The 14,460-nt window shown below is 44.8% G+C and overlaps 1 protein-coding gene across 2 annotated transcripts in view; it reads right to left on the bottom strand.

The window, feature by feature from the left end:
• EXOC4 (exocyst complex component 4) overlaps positions 1–14,460 on the bottom strand; it is an 817,909-nt gene that overhangs the window by 283,739 nt on the left and 519,710 nt on the right. Inside the window, exon 18 of one of the 2 annotated variants that reach the window (XM_040987490.1) lies at positions 4,101–5,462. The exons of the other annotated variant lie outside the window; for it this stretch is intronic. Within the exon in view, the coding sequence (XP_040843424.1) occupies positions 5,225–5,462 (238 nt within the window). The 3' untranslated portion in view covers positions 4,101–5,224. Of the gene's footprint in view, positions 1–4,100; positions 5,463–14,460 lie in introns of those variants that run through there. 2 annotated transcript variants of the gene reach the window in all.

Below are 14,460 nucleotides of genomic sequence, written 5' to 3'. Positions count from 1 at the left end.
TTTCATGCTTTGTAATTATCATAGAGTCAACACATCTTTGGTAAAATTTATTAAAAATTATTGAAATGTTTTTTGCAACTATTGTGAATGTGATTTTACAACTTCTTTGTAAGCCGTGCAATTGTTATACATACAAAGGCTTTTACTTTTGTGTGTTGATTTTATATCTATAGCTTTACCAAACTGTCATGAGTTCCAACAATCAGTGGGCAGTCTTTCGGTTGCATAAATAGAGGTTCATGTCATCTGCAAACAGATAGTGTAACTTCCTTACTGTCCAATTTGTATCTCCCTCCTCACTTTCTGTCCCCCAATCATTCTGGCTAAAACTTCCAGGACTCCACCGGACAGCAGTGGTGACAGTGGGCATGCATGTCTGGTTCCAGACCGTAGGGGAATGCCTCCAACTCTGCCCCTCCAATATGTTGCTGGCTATGGGTTTTTCACAAATTTCCTTGACTGTATTATAGAGTGTTTCTTCTATGACTTGCTTAAAGTTTTCATCATGAAAGGATGTTATCTTTCTCAGATGCTTTCTCTGCATCTTTTGAGATAATCATGGTTTTAATTCTTTGGTTGTTTAGCATGCTATATTATTTGATGTGTGTATGTTGATCCATCCTTGCATACCAGAAATAAAATCCCACTTGATCTGGGTGGATGTTTCTGATGTGTTTTGGGATTCAGTTAGCTAGTGTTTTCTTGAGGGTTTTTGCATCTGTCTTCATTAGGGGTACTGGTTTGTGGTTCTCTTTGTATATTTTCCTGGCTTTGGAATTAAGGTAATTCTGGCTTAAATAAGGAATTTGGGGAGATTACCTCCTATTAATTACTTTGAATAGTTTGTGAAAAATTGGAATTGGCTATTAAAGTGTGGTGGAATTGAACAATGAAGCCGTCTGGTCCTGGATTTTCTTTGTTGGGAGAGTGTTTTACTGATTTACTCTGTTAGTTATTGGCATATTTACGTCGTCATGGCTCCACATAAGTAGACTGTACGTGTTCAGTGTATGCCTCCAGAAGCCTATCCATTGTGTCTGAATTTTCCAATGTGCTGGCATTTAGCAGTTTGCAGCAATTCCTGATAAGTTAAATATCTGTAGTGTTTATGGATATATTTTTCTCTTATGATTTTCTCCTTTCTGATTTTACTGACTTGGGTCTTCTCTGTTGGTTGGACTAATGGTCTATCAACTCACTGAGGTTATTTTTTTGTTTCAATCTTGTTTTTATTTCATTTTAATTTTTTGGGGGGGGCCTTGAGCTGTGTTGATAGATCATTTATTTGATGCCAGACTTCTTGATAAAAGCACTAATTGCTCTAAACTTCCCTCTTAGTTCTGTTTTTGCTGCATCCCATATGTGCTGATATGTTTTGCTATCATCTTTATTTTGGGGAGTTTTTCTTTATGTGTTCTATAACCTACTGCTCATTCAGTTGTGTGTGTGTGTGTGTTCCCAGTCTGCATGTGTTTACGTGGTTTCCTGAATTTTTGCTTGTCAGTTACATTCCATGGTGATCAGAAAGGATCCATAGTATGATTTTAACTTTTGTTGAATTTGGTGAGGCTTGTTCCCTGGCTGACATGGGAGACTCAGAGGAGGCTCCTGGCTCCTGATCTGCTCAGTTCTAGCTGTTGCGGCCACTTGGGGAATGAACCAGGGAATGGAACATCTTTTTTTTTCTGCCTTTCCTTTTCTGTAAATCTGCCTTTTCAATAAAAATATTTTTTGACAGTATGATATTGAAGTCCCCTATTAATGGATTCTTTGTCTCCTTTTGTTGTTTTACATAGCTAGGTGCCCTGGTAGTAGGTGCAAATATTTGCTACAGTCATTTCTGGTTGAATTGATCTTTTAATCATTCTGCAATGAACTTCTTCATCTCTTATAGTGCTTTTTGTGTTAGTCTATTTTGTTAGGATGGCTACACCTGCTTGTTCTCTGTTAGCATGGAATATCTTTTTCTACTTTCCCTTTTAGTCTGTGTGCATGTTTGTTGGGGAGGTGTTTCTTGTAGGTAGCGAATAGGTGGGTTTTAATCCATTCAGCCAGTTTGTATGTTTTGGTTGAAAGTTTAGGCTACTTGCACTTGGGGTTAAATGGTAACAACCTGGGGTCTGGTTGTGTGGTAGCCTAGTGGCTAAAGTCCTCACCTTGCATGCCATGATCCCATATAGGCAGCATTTCATGTCCCAGCCACTCCACTTCCCATCCAGTTCCCTGCTGTGGCCTGGAAAAGCAGTTGGGGATGGCCCAGGGCCTTTGGTCCCTGCACCTGGGTAGGAGACCTGGAAGAAGCTCCTGGCTTCTGGATTTGGATCAGCTCAGCTATGGGTATTGCGGTCATTTGGAGAATGAACCAGTGGATGGAAGAGTGTTCTGTTGGTCTCTCCTTCCTTGTAGGTCTGCCTTTCCAATGAAAATAAATAAATCTTTAAAAAAAAAAAAGTGGACAATTTGGTCCCTCCAGTTTTCTATCAATATTCTCATTGTTTGCTTTGGATTTCCTTTCTGCCTTTACTAGTTTTCTAATATCACATTCTTTCAGTATGGTGATCATCATTCTCTTAGTGTGTGTACCACATCCTTAGGTATCATTTGTAGAGCTGGGCATGTAGTGGCAAATTCTTTCAATTTCTGATTGTTTGGGGAGATGTTTATTTCACCTTCGTGTCTAAATGGGAGCCCTGCTGGATGTTGTGCTTTAAGTTGGCAGTGTTCACAGGTTCTTGTCTTTGTGCAAGAATAAATTCAGCTTTCAGGCAATAGTGTTAAGCAAGGTACCTAGGTCTAATGTGGTAGGTACCCATCAGGATGGATGGGCTGGTTCCAGAAAGATCTGTGAGTGCCTGGCCATTTATATTAGGGTAAGCAGTTACACTGTTTAACAGAGAATATACCCGATGAACCAAACATCATGGCAAAAAGCTGAGAGAAATACACCTGATGAACCAGGTGAGAATCTTGGGGAGGAGCTGAACTGCAGTCTGCATTCAGAATGTGCTTATAAGGAAGTGCAGTCCAGGACTTCCAATTGTTTCTCTTCCCCCTGGACAAATGGTTTGTTTAGTGTAACTTGAGAAATTCCTCCCAAGGTTCTATGACCCATTCTTGTCTGGCAGGGTAACCCACTTGACATCAAGCAGAGAGGACTCCCTAGGGGTACCTTCCTTGGGAGAAAGGCTGGGACCTACAAAGTTACGGGGTACAGGTAGGACTTTGTAATATGAAATACTGGTCTGCTGCCAAGACAGCTAAAAGTGGCTGGTTCCTTTCTCAGGGGCTTCATTTTCCTCTGGTTCGCACACATAGGCTAATTTATATCTTCCTGCATAACTTTTCCATGTCTGTTAAAATTATCTTGAGACTTCTCACTCTTATGCTGCTCTGTTGGAAACACTGCTGCCACTGCAGTGGTCTGGGAAGGACAGAAAAGACACAGGATGTGGACTGGGTGCTGTGGGATGTGGACTGGGGGGCCGAGGGATGTGGACTCGGGGGCCGAGGGATGTGGACGGGGGGGGGCCGAGGGATGTGGACTCGGGGGCCGAGGGATGTGGACTCGGGGGGCCGAGGGATGTGGACTGGGGGGCCGAGGGATGTGGACTGGGGGGCCGAGGGATGTGGACTCGGGGGCCGAGGGATGTGGACTGGGGGGCTGAGGGATGTGGACTCGGGGGCCGAGGGATGTGGACTGGGAGTTACAGCCATTCAGGTAGCTTCCCACTAAGTGTCGCTCCATCTGCCCCTTCTCACCCCACTTGTTGATGTGGCTCTTCAGTGATTGTTTCAGGGCAGTTTTCCATGGTTGTCTCTTACAGATGTTCAACTTCTTTCCCTTCAGGCCTCTGCAAAGATCTGCCGAGGTCCTGGAAGGCCATCTTCCAGCTGCACCCTGCCATTTACAACCCTCAAACCTGCTCTACTATTCCAACTGTATCTTTGTGTCAATTTGCATTCAAGAGTTCCCACACTGATAAGGATGTCCTCTTTGATGAATGTGTATTTGACCTCAAGCTTAGCAGCAGTTTACATTTATGTAGCTCCTAGGGATGGTGTACTGAATGAAGAACATAAAGAAAACAATATGCCACATGTCAGCCTCTCAAAACATTTTTTTAATTTTCCATTTTGCCCACCAAGACCACAGTTGTGCATGGAAGTCTAACATTCCCAGCCAGGAGGTCATGGTGCACGACCACATGGATGGGGACAAAGGGTTTTCCTGACTTTTCCAGTGTCATCTCAGTCCTTGCATTGCTGCCCCTGTGACATTACTGGGGACCAGCATGCCAGGAACAGCCCCACCTGGTGGCTGCAAGAAGAAGTGTTGCGGCTGTCCTGTGCATTTAGCTGAACTGACCTGGGCTCCTCCTTAAGGAGACAAAAACCTAGGAACTCAAAAGGACAGTCAGTGAGCATCTAGAATCATCTGACCTCCAGTGGCATCTCAAGGGAGGTGAAAAGCTGTGTCACCGTTATTTTCTCCTGAAAACGGGTGGGAGGAGGACTGAGTGCAGGGCTGAGTCATTATTCTTCCATGTTGGTCACTAATTCTATGGTTTTGAAACAGCAAAAATAAAATAGAAAAGAAAAAAAAAACTTAGAATCCATGCACTAGCTACAGAACACCAAGTTCTTTCAGGGCTGGGATAACAGGAGTTTTCCCAATCTTTTAAGCCCCAAAGAGATTTTGCTGGACTAGGGAAAATTTGAGCCCACAGAGAAGCCATTTATTTGAAGTCAATTTCTTGATTTTGGCAAGAGAGACAAAAAGTAATGCACCTATTTATTTTATTAAGTTGTAAACTGACAAGGTTAAGGGAGCAAAACTCCTGTTGCATAACAGAACCCTAATAAGTGGTTTTTAGGCGGAGACTAAAATTTAGTGCCAGTTTGATTTCCAAGGATGGAATTTTATCTATGTTGGGCAATAGCAACAAACGAAGCCGGGGTTACCAATTCATCCATTCCTATTGCAGAGACCACCAACTGGACACAGCCCTTCCTTGTCTTGCTCTAGGTCTCTAGAAGCAGCTGTTAGTTCAACACATCCTTTAGGGTTCCCAAACTAAAAGGGGAAACATCCTTATGTCTTCTCGTCATCAGTAGAGAGAAAATTAAGTCAGCTCGGACTATGCCAAACAAGCTTGGAAAACAAGTGGGTCTGATGGAGCAAGTAGGAAGGGCCAGCCGTCCACCCGTGCTGCCATGTGCTTGGTTAGACTGTGGTGATTTTCTTGCCCTTGGTGGCTTGCTTGATGGCAGCCTGCTCACAGATGATCTCCTTGAGCCGCTGCAGCCGCATGTTCTGGGTCGTCTGGTCGCCCACTCCTGTCTGGCTGCGGTGCAGCAGGGTCAGCGCGTGGGTGTACTCGAGCTCCGTGTACTTCACACCCTGGTCCACCACCAGGTTCAGCAGCTCATCGGCCGTGTTGTACAGCATCTCGTAGTACTGCCTAGGGGAGCAAGAAGGGACACTGCTCAGCACCTCCATGGCCACCAACTGGAATTCTACCCTGGTTGCTGTGCTTATTTCAGAAATGTTCACTGCTCTAAGGTCCCACAAATCAACGCAGGAACAAAGACCCAGCTCCATCCTGACGGAGTTTACTGGGGCTCGCTTTGTAACAAGGCAGAAGACTGAAGACCGAGAAAGACCCCACATCTGTCAAGGGCTCAGACACTCTAGATTTTCTTCCTCATTTTGCACTGTCTGTGGGAAGCCACAGAAAGAGAAGTAGGGGTGGGGAACCCCGAAAGAGAACAATCATCTCGCAGGCATTGTCAAGAGTTTTGTTTCACTGAATCCCCTACTTACTCAATCATCCATTGGAAGCTTTGCAAAATACATTGCTTTCTCCTCTCTACAATGGGATACCTACTGTGCCTGCATCTTCAGGTTGTTAGAATTAAACTTACAAACACAAAAAACACTTGGTGCTTACTACTGTGCTAGGTATGTGCTGGGTACCTTCACTGCTAGAAATGTAATAGCAATGTATCGACAGTAATGTCATGGATGTTACATAGAATGCCGTGATAAAGATGAGGTCCCTTCCTCAAGGAGCTCACAGACAACTAGGAAAGGAAAGGAAAAGAAAGGCAGAGAAAAATAAGGGTAACGATGCACTGGGCTGCTTGGCTCTGCTGTGCACAGAGCTCTCTGTATTGTAAGAAAATAAAACACAAAGAAGTTAGCAAAGTCCTCTAACTTTGCCAGGAAGCAAACCATGATTCCTGACTTGAAGCCAGGTACTGTTTGTTCAGACACATAGCACTTTCAAGAATATCCCAGGTATCACAAATGAGGTTTAAGTGCCATGAATTTATAGCCAAGGTCAGAGACATCAAGTTTTAGATGGAAGGAAGAAAGCAAACAAAACCAAGGAAGAAGGATCTGGTTAGAATGAGCAGTGTAGGGGACAGTGGCAGGCGAAGGCAGAGTGCTTGAAACCTGGATCATGGAAGGAGAACTGAGTTAAGTGGACCCAAGGCACCTGTCCACCTCTAAGGCCCTGTTGACAGCAGAGGTACCACCTGAAGTTATGCTACTAGATGGTAAATGTGACAGCAGAACATAGAGGGATCTGGGAGGGAACTGGCTGTAATTTCAGCAAAAAGGAGGGGACTTGAGAGCCACTTGACTATGAAAAGTAATGCCTGTAACAAAATGTGGAACAGAGCAAATATGGGGCAGAGAAAAGATGAAAGTGGGAATCAGAAAAGGGAAAGGGTCACCATTGGCCATTCCTAAAACCAACATTAAACCACCGGAGGCCACAACTTCCACTGTCACGGTCATGTTGAGCATGAGCTGTGAGCCAGCTCTGCTCCTGCAGCTTTGCGGGGATGGCTGGCTCACTTCCTTCTCCCTTCCCACCACAAAAGGGAGCTTTGCCAGGATGCAGGGAACAGGACCAGACAGGGACTCCAGGCAGGATGCAGGGAACAGGACCAGACAGGGACTCCAGGCAATTGGATTCTACACATCATCAGTATCAGAAAATCCTACATTGTTGGGCTGAGGACTGCAGATTTGTCTCTTCTTCATCAAGAACATCCTATGGAAACACAAAGTCATCCTTGGGGTATGGGATACATTCTAGGACCTGCACAATTTCCAGAATAGTCGGTGAAATGCTACTTAAGTGGGAATGATCAAGTAGAGTTTTTGTGTCTGTTCTGCTAAGCTTCCTTTTCTAATTAATGTACTCTAATTAAACTTAGTTCCACTGGTTCACTTCATAAATGACTACAACAGTTGGGCTAGGCTAGACAAAAGCCTGATGGCACCTGTAACTCCATCTGGGCCTTACACGTGGGTGGCAGGGCCACAAGACTTTGGGCCATCTGCTGCTGCTTTCCAGAGCTCAACAGGAGGGAGCTGGATCAGAAGCAGAGCAGTGGGAACTTGAACTGGCATGCCCATATGTGATGTTGACTGACCCAACATCAAAAAATATGTAATAATGTTGAAACTGATATTAGGAATCTTGACAAAGATACTTCTGAATATGAATAGATGCATTTTACAAAAAAAAATGGGGCTGGCACTGCGGTGGGGCCGACTAGGCTGCTGCCTGCAACCCTGGCATCCCACCTGGCTGCCACATTCCTTATCCAGCTCCCTGCTAACACCTGTGAAGGCAGCAGAAAATGACTTAGGTATGTGGCTCTCTGCTCCCCATGTAGGAGACCCTGATGAAGCTCCTGAGTTTTGCCTGGCCTGGCCCCAGATGTTGTGGTCATTGGGGGGAATGAACCAGAAGATCGCTCCTCTCTGCCTTTTCTGCCTCTCACTCTGTAACTCTTCCAAAGAAACACATTTTAGGAAAAGATGGTTTAAAAGGATGAGTGGGTAAGTTGCGGGAGGGAGTTCTTCCATCTGCTGGTCAACTGTGAATGGCTGTAACAGCTGCCCTGAGCCAGGCTGAAGAAAGTTTCCTCCAGGTCTTCCATGTGGGTGTCAGGAGTACAAGCAATTGGGCCGTTGTTGTTGCCTACGAGGGTGTATTTTAGCAGGAAACTGGGCTGGAAGCAGAGCTGAGACTAGAACCTGGAGACTCAATGGGATGTCTCTGTCTCAAGAGGGGCACTAGAAGGCCCACCCTAGAAGTACTTCTCATAGAACAGGGAAATGAACTGTAATATCCAGGGGTTTAGGTGCCTAATAGCAGCTACAGTCAGGAACGTTTTTGAAGCTTCATGCTTAGTGTGAAGCCCATGTGAGCTTTCTTACCCTCCTCCTCAGTGTATCTTTTGGCATCTAGAATTGATGTTTTAAGAGAAAGGCTGATGTTGTAGGAAGAGGCATCATGCATGCCTTGGTGCACCATGCCTTCCTCCCTGATATGGTGGCTTTTTGGAGAAATGAGACGCAGTGTCACATTTCCCTTAGACAGGTGAGGGAGAATGCTACCTGTTTCGAGAATGGTCTAGGATATACTGCTGACGGAGGACCACCCATGTAAGCATCTAGACTGACCAGATGGAAGGAGAGAATCTGGGGATCATGATCCTTCCAAAGCTGAGAATTCTCGAGTGTAGTGAACTCACAAGCCCCATGTGGGGGTGCTGCTGGCCCCACCCACCGGGGTGCTGAACCCACTAAGTGTGCAGCAGAGTCAGGGTGGCAGGAAACTCACACAAGCCTCCCCATCCTTTACGCCTTCGGAGACACTGTGGAAGGTGACAGCACCGATAAATGGTTTCTGATGCTTTTCAATGAGATTAAACCAGAGGAATTGGGTTTCCTGGCATTATGATGTTGATATTTTCATCATTTATCTTAAGAAGCAACATTGAAGCCATCAGCTCAGGTGAAATTGGATTTCTTTTGAAAAATCAGATGAACCGTTTCCAGGGATACTGGCTGGTTTTCTGCAGACAGCTGTTCTGTGCTGGGAACTAACAACCAACCAAAGATGCTTCACTTTCTGGTCCTGGATCTTTCAGTGTGATAAGTGAAAAAGGGCATGCTGCTTAAGGCCTTTGTGTTTCAATATGCTCTGTACAGTGAAGACCTTTATAAATCCCCAAATGATGCATACAAGTGGCCTGGGAGACTGAAGCAGGCTGTAAGAGCCTTGGCTAAGCAGTGCTCCGGAACTGCAAAGCCGAGTTAGTCAACAAAATTGACAGGTAACTGATGGTGTATTTTCTATAGTCAGGGGGAAGAAATACCCCATAACCACGATGATGTATTAGATCATAAGGAAATATAAATATTTAAAGATAGAATGAAATTCATTTATCTTTCGGAATGATACCCAGTAGCAAAAATATTAAATTGGCATCTCAACGGTTAGAAGGTAGGAAAGAGTGCTGTAAGGGGCCCCAAAGAGAAAACAGGAAAATACCCCAAACCATACAATTAGCATGAGTTTCCATGAAAAACACTGACAGACTGAGATGAAATCATGAAGCCGATGGGGATAAATAATTGATCAGCCTTTATTGAGGCCCAGGAAAATGAAAGCCTGGTTTTTGTTATCAGGCAGGGCTACTGGGGCTGTGGCTTTTAGGGCATCCTGTTTGAGTCTGCGTTGGCACTCTGCTGCCCAGTGGGGGGGTCAGTGATACTTTTGAGCTCAGGATTTGCAGAGTGAGTTATTTCACTTAGGGTCTATCTGCTAGACTTGGACCACAGTTCATTTTCAGGAGCACAGAGAGCTCCCAGTGGCTCAGGGGGCTGGGACACAATATGAGGAGGCATTTCTGCAGACAGTGGCTACAAGGTCGGGAGCAGAGAGGGTGAGTGGCTGCAGGGCCAGAGAAGCAGAGGCCTGGCATGTTTTTGTCTCTCTCTCTCTCTCACACACACACAGTTGTCTCGTGATCACAGCCTGTAACAGCACAATGCTGACACTTTGTGTTCGCACAAACACATAATTTTATCTTAAGAACTGGCTGTACTTCTCAATGGATTTTTGTTTCCTTTTCAATGGTATCATGAGATGAGGTGCTGACTACCCTAAACCAGTAGAGAGAAGGATGTTTTCATGAAGGGAGGATAGACCTTGCAAGGTTTTCATAGTTTGTCTTTCTCTGATTGGGAAATTGACATATATGTCATAGAGAATCTATGGATCACACAGAATGATTATGGAGAAAAAGTAATGGCTCATGGAAGTCCATTATAGCCTGCATCTTGGTATATGTTCTTATGCTCCACCCCTTTCGTGGATTAAATAAATTTCCTTTTTTTGAAGATTTTTATTTTTATTGGAAAGGCAGATATACAGAGAGGCAGAGAAACAGAGAGCAAGATCTTCCAACCGATGGTTCACTCCGCAAGCAGCCACAACGGCTGGAGCTGAGCCAACCTGGAGCCAGGAGCCTCTTCCAGGTCTCTCATGTGGGTGCAGGGTCCGAAAGCTTTGGGCTATCCTCAACTGTTTTCCCAGGCCACAGGCAGGGAACTGGATGGGAAGTGGGGCCGCCGGGATTAGAACTGGTGCCCATATGGGATCCCGGTGCATTCAAGGGATGCTAAGCTGTCACGCCATGGCATCAGGCATGAAATGTGCCACCTGTGGCACCCTGGTGGTGCTCACAAAGTTTTGGATTTGAGAACATTTTAGAGTTTGGGTTTTAGGTTAGGAGTGCTCAGTGTGGTTGAGGCTTTTTGAGCACTTTAATAACAACCCAGTGGTCCAGGTCCAGGAAATTGTAGGGTGAAGCATCCAATCTGTGTCCACTGTCCATTCAGCATTACAGAGGAGAGCAAGTAGACCTGGATAATCCACAAACCAGACAGGCATTCCATAGGTGACAGAGGGTGGGTTCGAGCAGAAGGACTGCGAACACAATTGAACTCTTGAGTATGTACTGTTTGGGTTCTTGTTGTGTGTTTCCTTGTTCTTCTAACTAGTTCTGCAACCTTGGGCAAATGCTATTCCCGTGTGAAAGTTGGGTTATAGCCATGCTACTTAAACACTGGCATTTTAGGATTTTAAAACTCTTCCAGTACCTCCTGCTTGGTTCTTTAACAACATGTCCATCAAAATCAACCAACATGGATTTTTCCCCCCCCAACCAATAGTAGGCAAGATGCAGAAGCAACTGATCAGGAAACATTGTGAACAAGTGTAAACTCAGGTTGGATGCACCTTCCTGACCAATAGTGAACCAGACAGCAATCCTATGTCAAAATACATTGTTATTTAAAATTACAACATAATTGCTTTTATTTGTCTTCCCTTTCAAAGAACCTAGAGTTTACTGCAGACCTGACTGGAAATTGTAATGTGAAAGAAGTTGTTTTTCAGGAATGAGAAAGCTAAGGCAGAGAAAAGCCAGGCAGTATCCAATTGGTGGCACAGCCGTGTACTCCATAGTGAGGCGGATGGTTTATCTGGAAGACAAAGAAAACTCTTCTCACTTCTGGATACCTCCCCCAGTGCCAGCCTCCCTGGAGCTAAGAAGTGCAGCTGGCAAGGACACAGCTACTGAGGGTTGACCAGCAGGAACTGAGAGCCGAGACAAGCTGGGACTCAGACAGACACTCAATTGTGGGAGGTGGGGGAGCCAGGGAGCATCTTACCCACATCACAACATGTCTGCCTCAAGGGCTACGGTATGGTACTTTGTTCTGACTCAAAATAGAGAGGTCTTGAGGAAAGACACTGTTTCCATTGCTGAAAATCATCCTGGGGCCTGGCTGGCTTGCGGTGTGCAGCTTTCAAGGCCTGTGTGGAGTCTGGGGTCACCCAACTCCATTTTCTTCCCATGAAGACACACCAGCCTGCAGCTAAAGCACTGATCTTGAAGGGCAGATACACGCTAGGTTGGTTCTGGTGAGCACCGTCCTTCCACCATGCTGCAACTTGGGTGAGGGACGGGGTGAAGAGTCCAGGTCGGCGTGCCGTTCTCCTGAAGCAGCAGCAGCCGCCGTGTTTCTCTGGGCTGTGACAGCCACTCAGAACGAGATCCCTCTGGGATGTCCCCACCACTGCTGGGCAGCAGCACAAACTGCAGCTTGGCTATGGTCACCAAAACAAGGAGAAATTTGCATTTTTGCTTCCTCAGCTAGCAACTTTCTTAGCTTAGCTAGCATTCTACACTTAAAACATCTATGGTTGAAATTTCCTCCTCAGTGACTTAAAGGATTTGTATGCCACTCTTGGCCACATCAGATAATTTTTTAAATTAAGTTTTCTACAACAGGGCTTGGAGGAAGATCTGCATTTTAAATTCACTACAATTAAAATTGTGTCTCTTTGGTCTGGCACTGCCTTTGGTCAAAGCCCATTTGTATGAATAATTACTCAGTCCATTAAGTAGTCTGCTCAACTCCTTCTGCCATTTTGAAGGTTTTAATAAATATTGATCAGGCACGTTTCTGTTTGCACTTGCCAAAGCAATTCTGATGGGTTCATCTTCTGATGTTATCAAATAATGAAATATGAAAGAGTGAATAGAATTACCCTCTTGTTCTGTGATTTTTTATTTAGGTCCTTCATTTTACTTTCATAATTGTGTTTGTCTCATCCTTCTATAAATGCTCTTTTGATTACCTAGAGGTGAGCCAGGGTAAGGAGAGATGTGCTGTGCTGAATACCACTTGAGAGTCTTCTCAGTTAGAAAAAGTTTATTGAGTATCACTTCAGAGAATCATTTCAATTTTTAAAAATAGTTTATCTAATACCACACGGTGATACAAGCTATATATGGCTCCTCAGAGCACACAACTCTTACACTATCTATTACCTGGAGTTCTTCCCTGTCCCCAACAAGCCCAGTCTAGACTCGGATCAAGTGTCCAAGTGTGAAATGGTTTTAAAGTAAAACAACATTGGGGCCTGTGAGTCCTGCCGTGTTACTTGGTACTTGAGAAAGAAGAGCTGGAGGGGCTCTCAAGCAAGGCTTTTGCTCTTGGTATGGCCAGAGTTAGAGAAGGCATAGGGAAGTGCAAGAGTAACAGGAGTTGGGATTCTAGGCTATGTTCTGGAGATTCTGCTGTGCTGGTGTCTGGGGAGAAGTTGGTGGGGAAGGCACAGATGCATGGCTGTGATGGGAACCAACATCAGGCGAGAGCTTGCCAGCAAGGCCAAGGTGATGCATGGCAGGTGTCTTTGGGTTGTTCTCTGTCACTCTCTCTTCCTCTAGTCAGCAGGGACTCGAATGAAAAGTTCACTGCAATCTATTCATGCTGCCGGGCTTCTGGGCAGCTCTCCACTAGCTGAGTTTGTCACATTCAACTTCTGACGTCCTGACCCTACTTCAGACACTAATCCACTTCTCTAAATGTTTAAATTTCTTTTTTCATGTCAATGAGAAAAAAAAAATCCACATCCTTTAGGGGTGAAGGACCAGAAAAGAACAAAGTTTGGCAACAAAAAATCAGTGAATAATTGGGAGAGTGTGAGTAAATGCAAATCAGTAGGTCTTAGCAAATACTTGAGTGTGTATTAACTAAGCCCTTAGGCCATTTATGAAAGCAAAATAAAGCTAAATAAACCAAAGCTGCAAAGTGAGCCACCTGAGAGTCCAGTGCACATGACTCGGAGGGATGTCAATTAGAAGAAGCTAATGGAAGCATGTACAGTATCCAGCAGGGTTTAATTAAAGACCCAAACATTCTGACAAATGTGATGGATAGCTTTGGTAGCAATGCGAATTCAGGGGATGAAAAAACTATTGCTGATATGTTTGGATATCAGTAAACCAGGTGATGCAGTGCCTATAAAAAATATAACCAAGCAAAATTAATTGTGAATGGCTACCAATGAAAAGGCAGCGGCTGCAAATGATAAAGGCACGTCAACAAACTTAGATGAGAAAGCCAAGGGTGCTGGCTTTATAACTGATCTCTTTAATACCTTTAATACGTGCAGGAGGCAGCAGAGAAGAGCGGAAGGGCAAGGTTACTGGGTGTGTGGGAGGGCTGTGAGTAGCAACAAAGAAAATCAGATATAATTTTGTAGAAGGTTACTAGGTGTTTGCTTGCTGTGTGAACTTGGAAAACCTCTGTGGGCCTTAGCTTCCTCATCTGTAAGGTGGGGGTAGTGGAAATATCTAAGTCATTGGGTAGTCAAGATGATTAGATGAGTTAATGCTTGTAATAGTGCTGGACACATGATATTTTTAATGGTAGTTTTTGTTAAGAAAAATAAGAGGCCAAAGCTGAGCTGATCCAAAGCCAGGGGCTTCCTCTAGGTGTCTCATGCAGGTGCAGAGTTTTTTTTCTTTTTTTAAAAAGATTTATTTTTATTACAAAGTCAGATATACAGAGAGGAGGAGGAGGAGACAGGAAGATCTTCCGTCTGGTTATTCACTCCCCAAGTGAGCGCAAAAGCTGGTATTGTGCCAAACCAAAGCTGGGAACCAGGAACCTCTTCCGGGTCTCCCACACGGGTGCAGGGTCCCAAAGCTTTGAGTCATCCTTGACTGCTTTCCCAGGCCACAAGCAGGGAGCTGGATGGGAAGTAGAGCTGCTGGGATTAGAACTGG

The sequence above is a fragment of the Ochotona curzoniae genome, unplaced genomic scaffold (genome assembly GCF_017591425.1).
Source record: "Ochotona curzoniae isolate NIBS_2020 unplaced genomic scaffold, NIBS_Ocur_1.0 contig_4692, whole genome shotgun sequence".
NCBI lineage: Eukaryota > Metazoa > Chordata > Mammalia > Lagomorpha > Ochotonidae > Ochotona > Ochotona curzoniae.
This window is presented reverse-complemented; position numbering and strand designations above follow the sequence as displayed.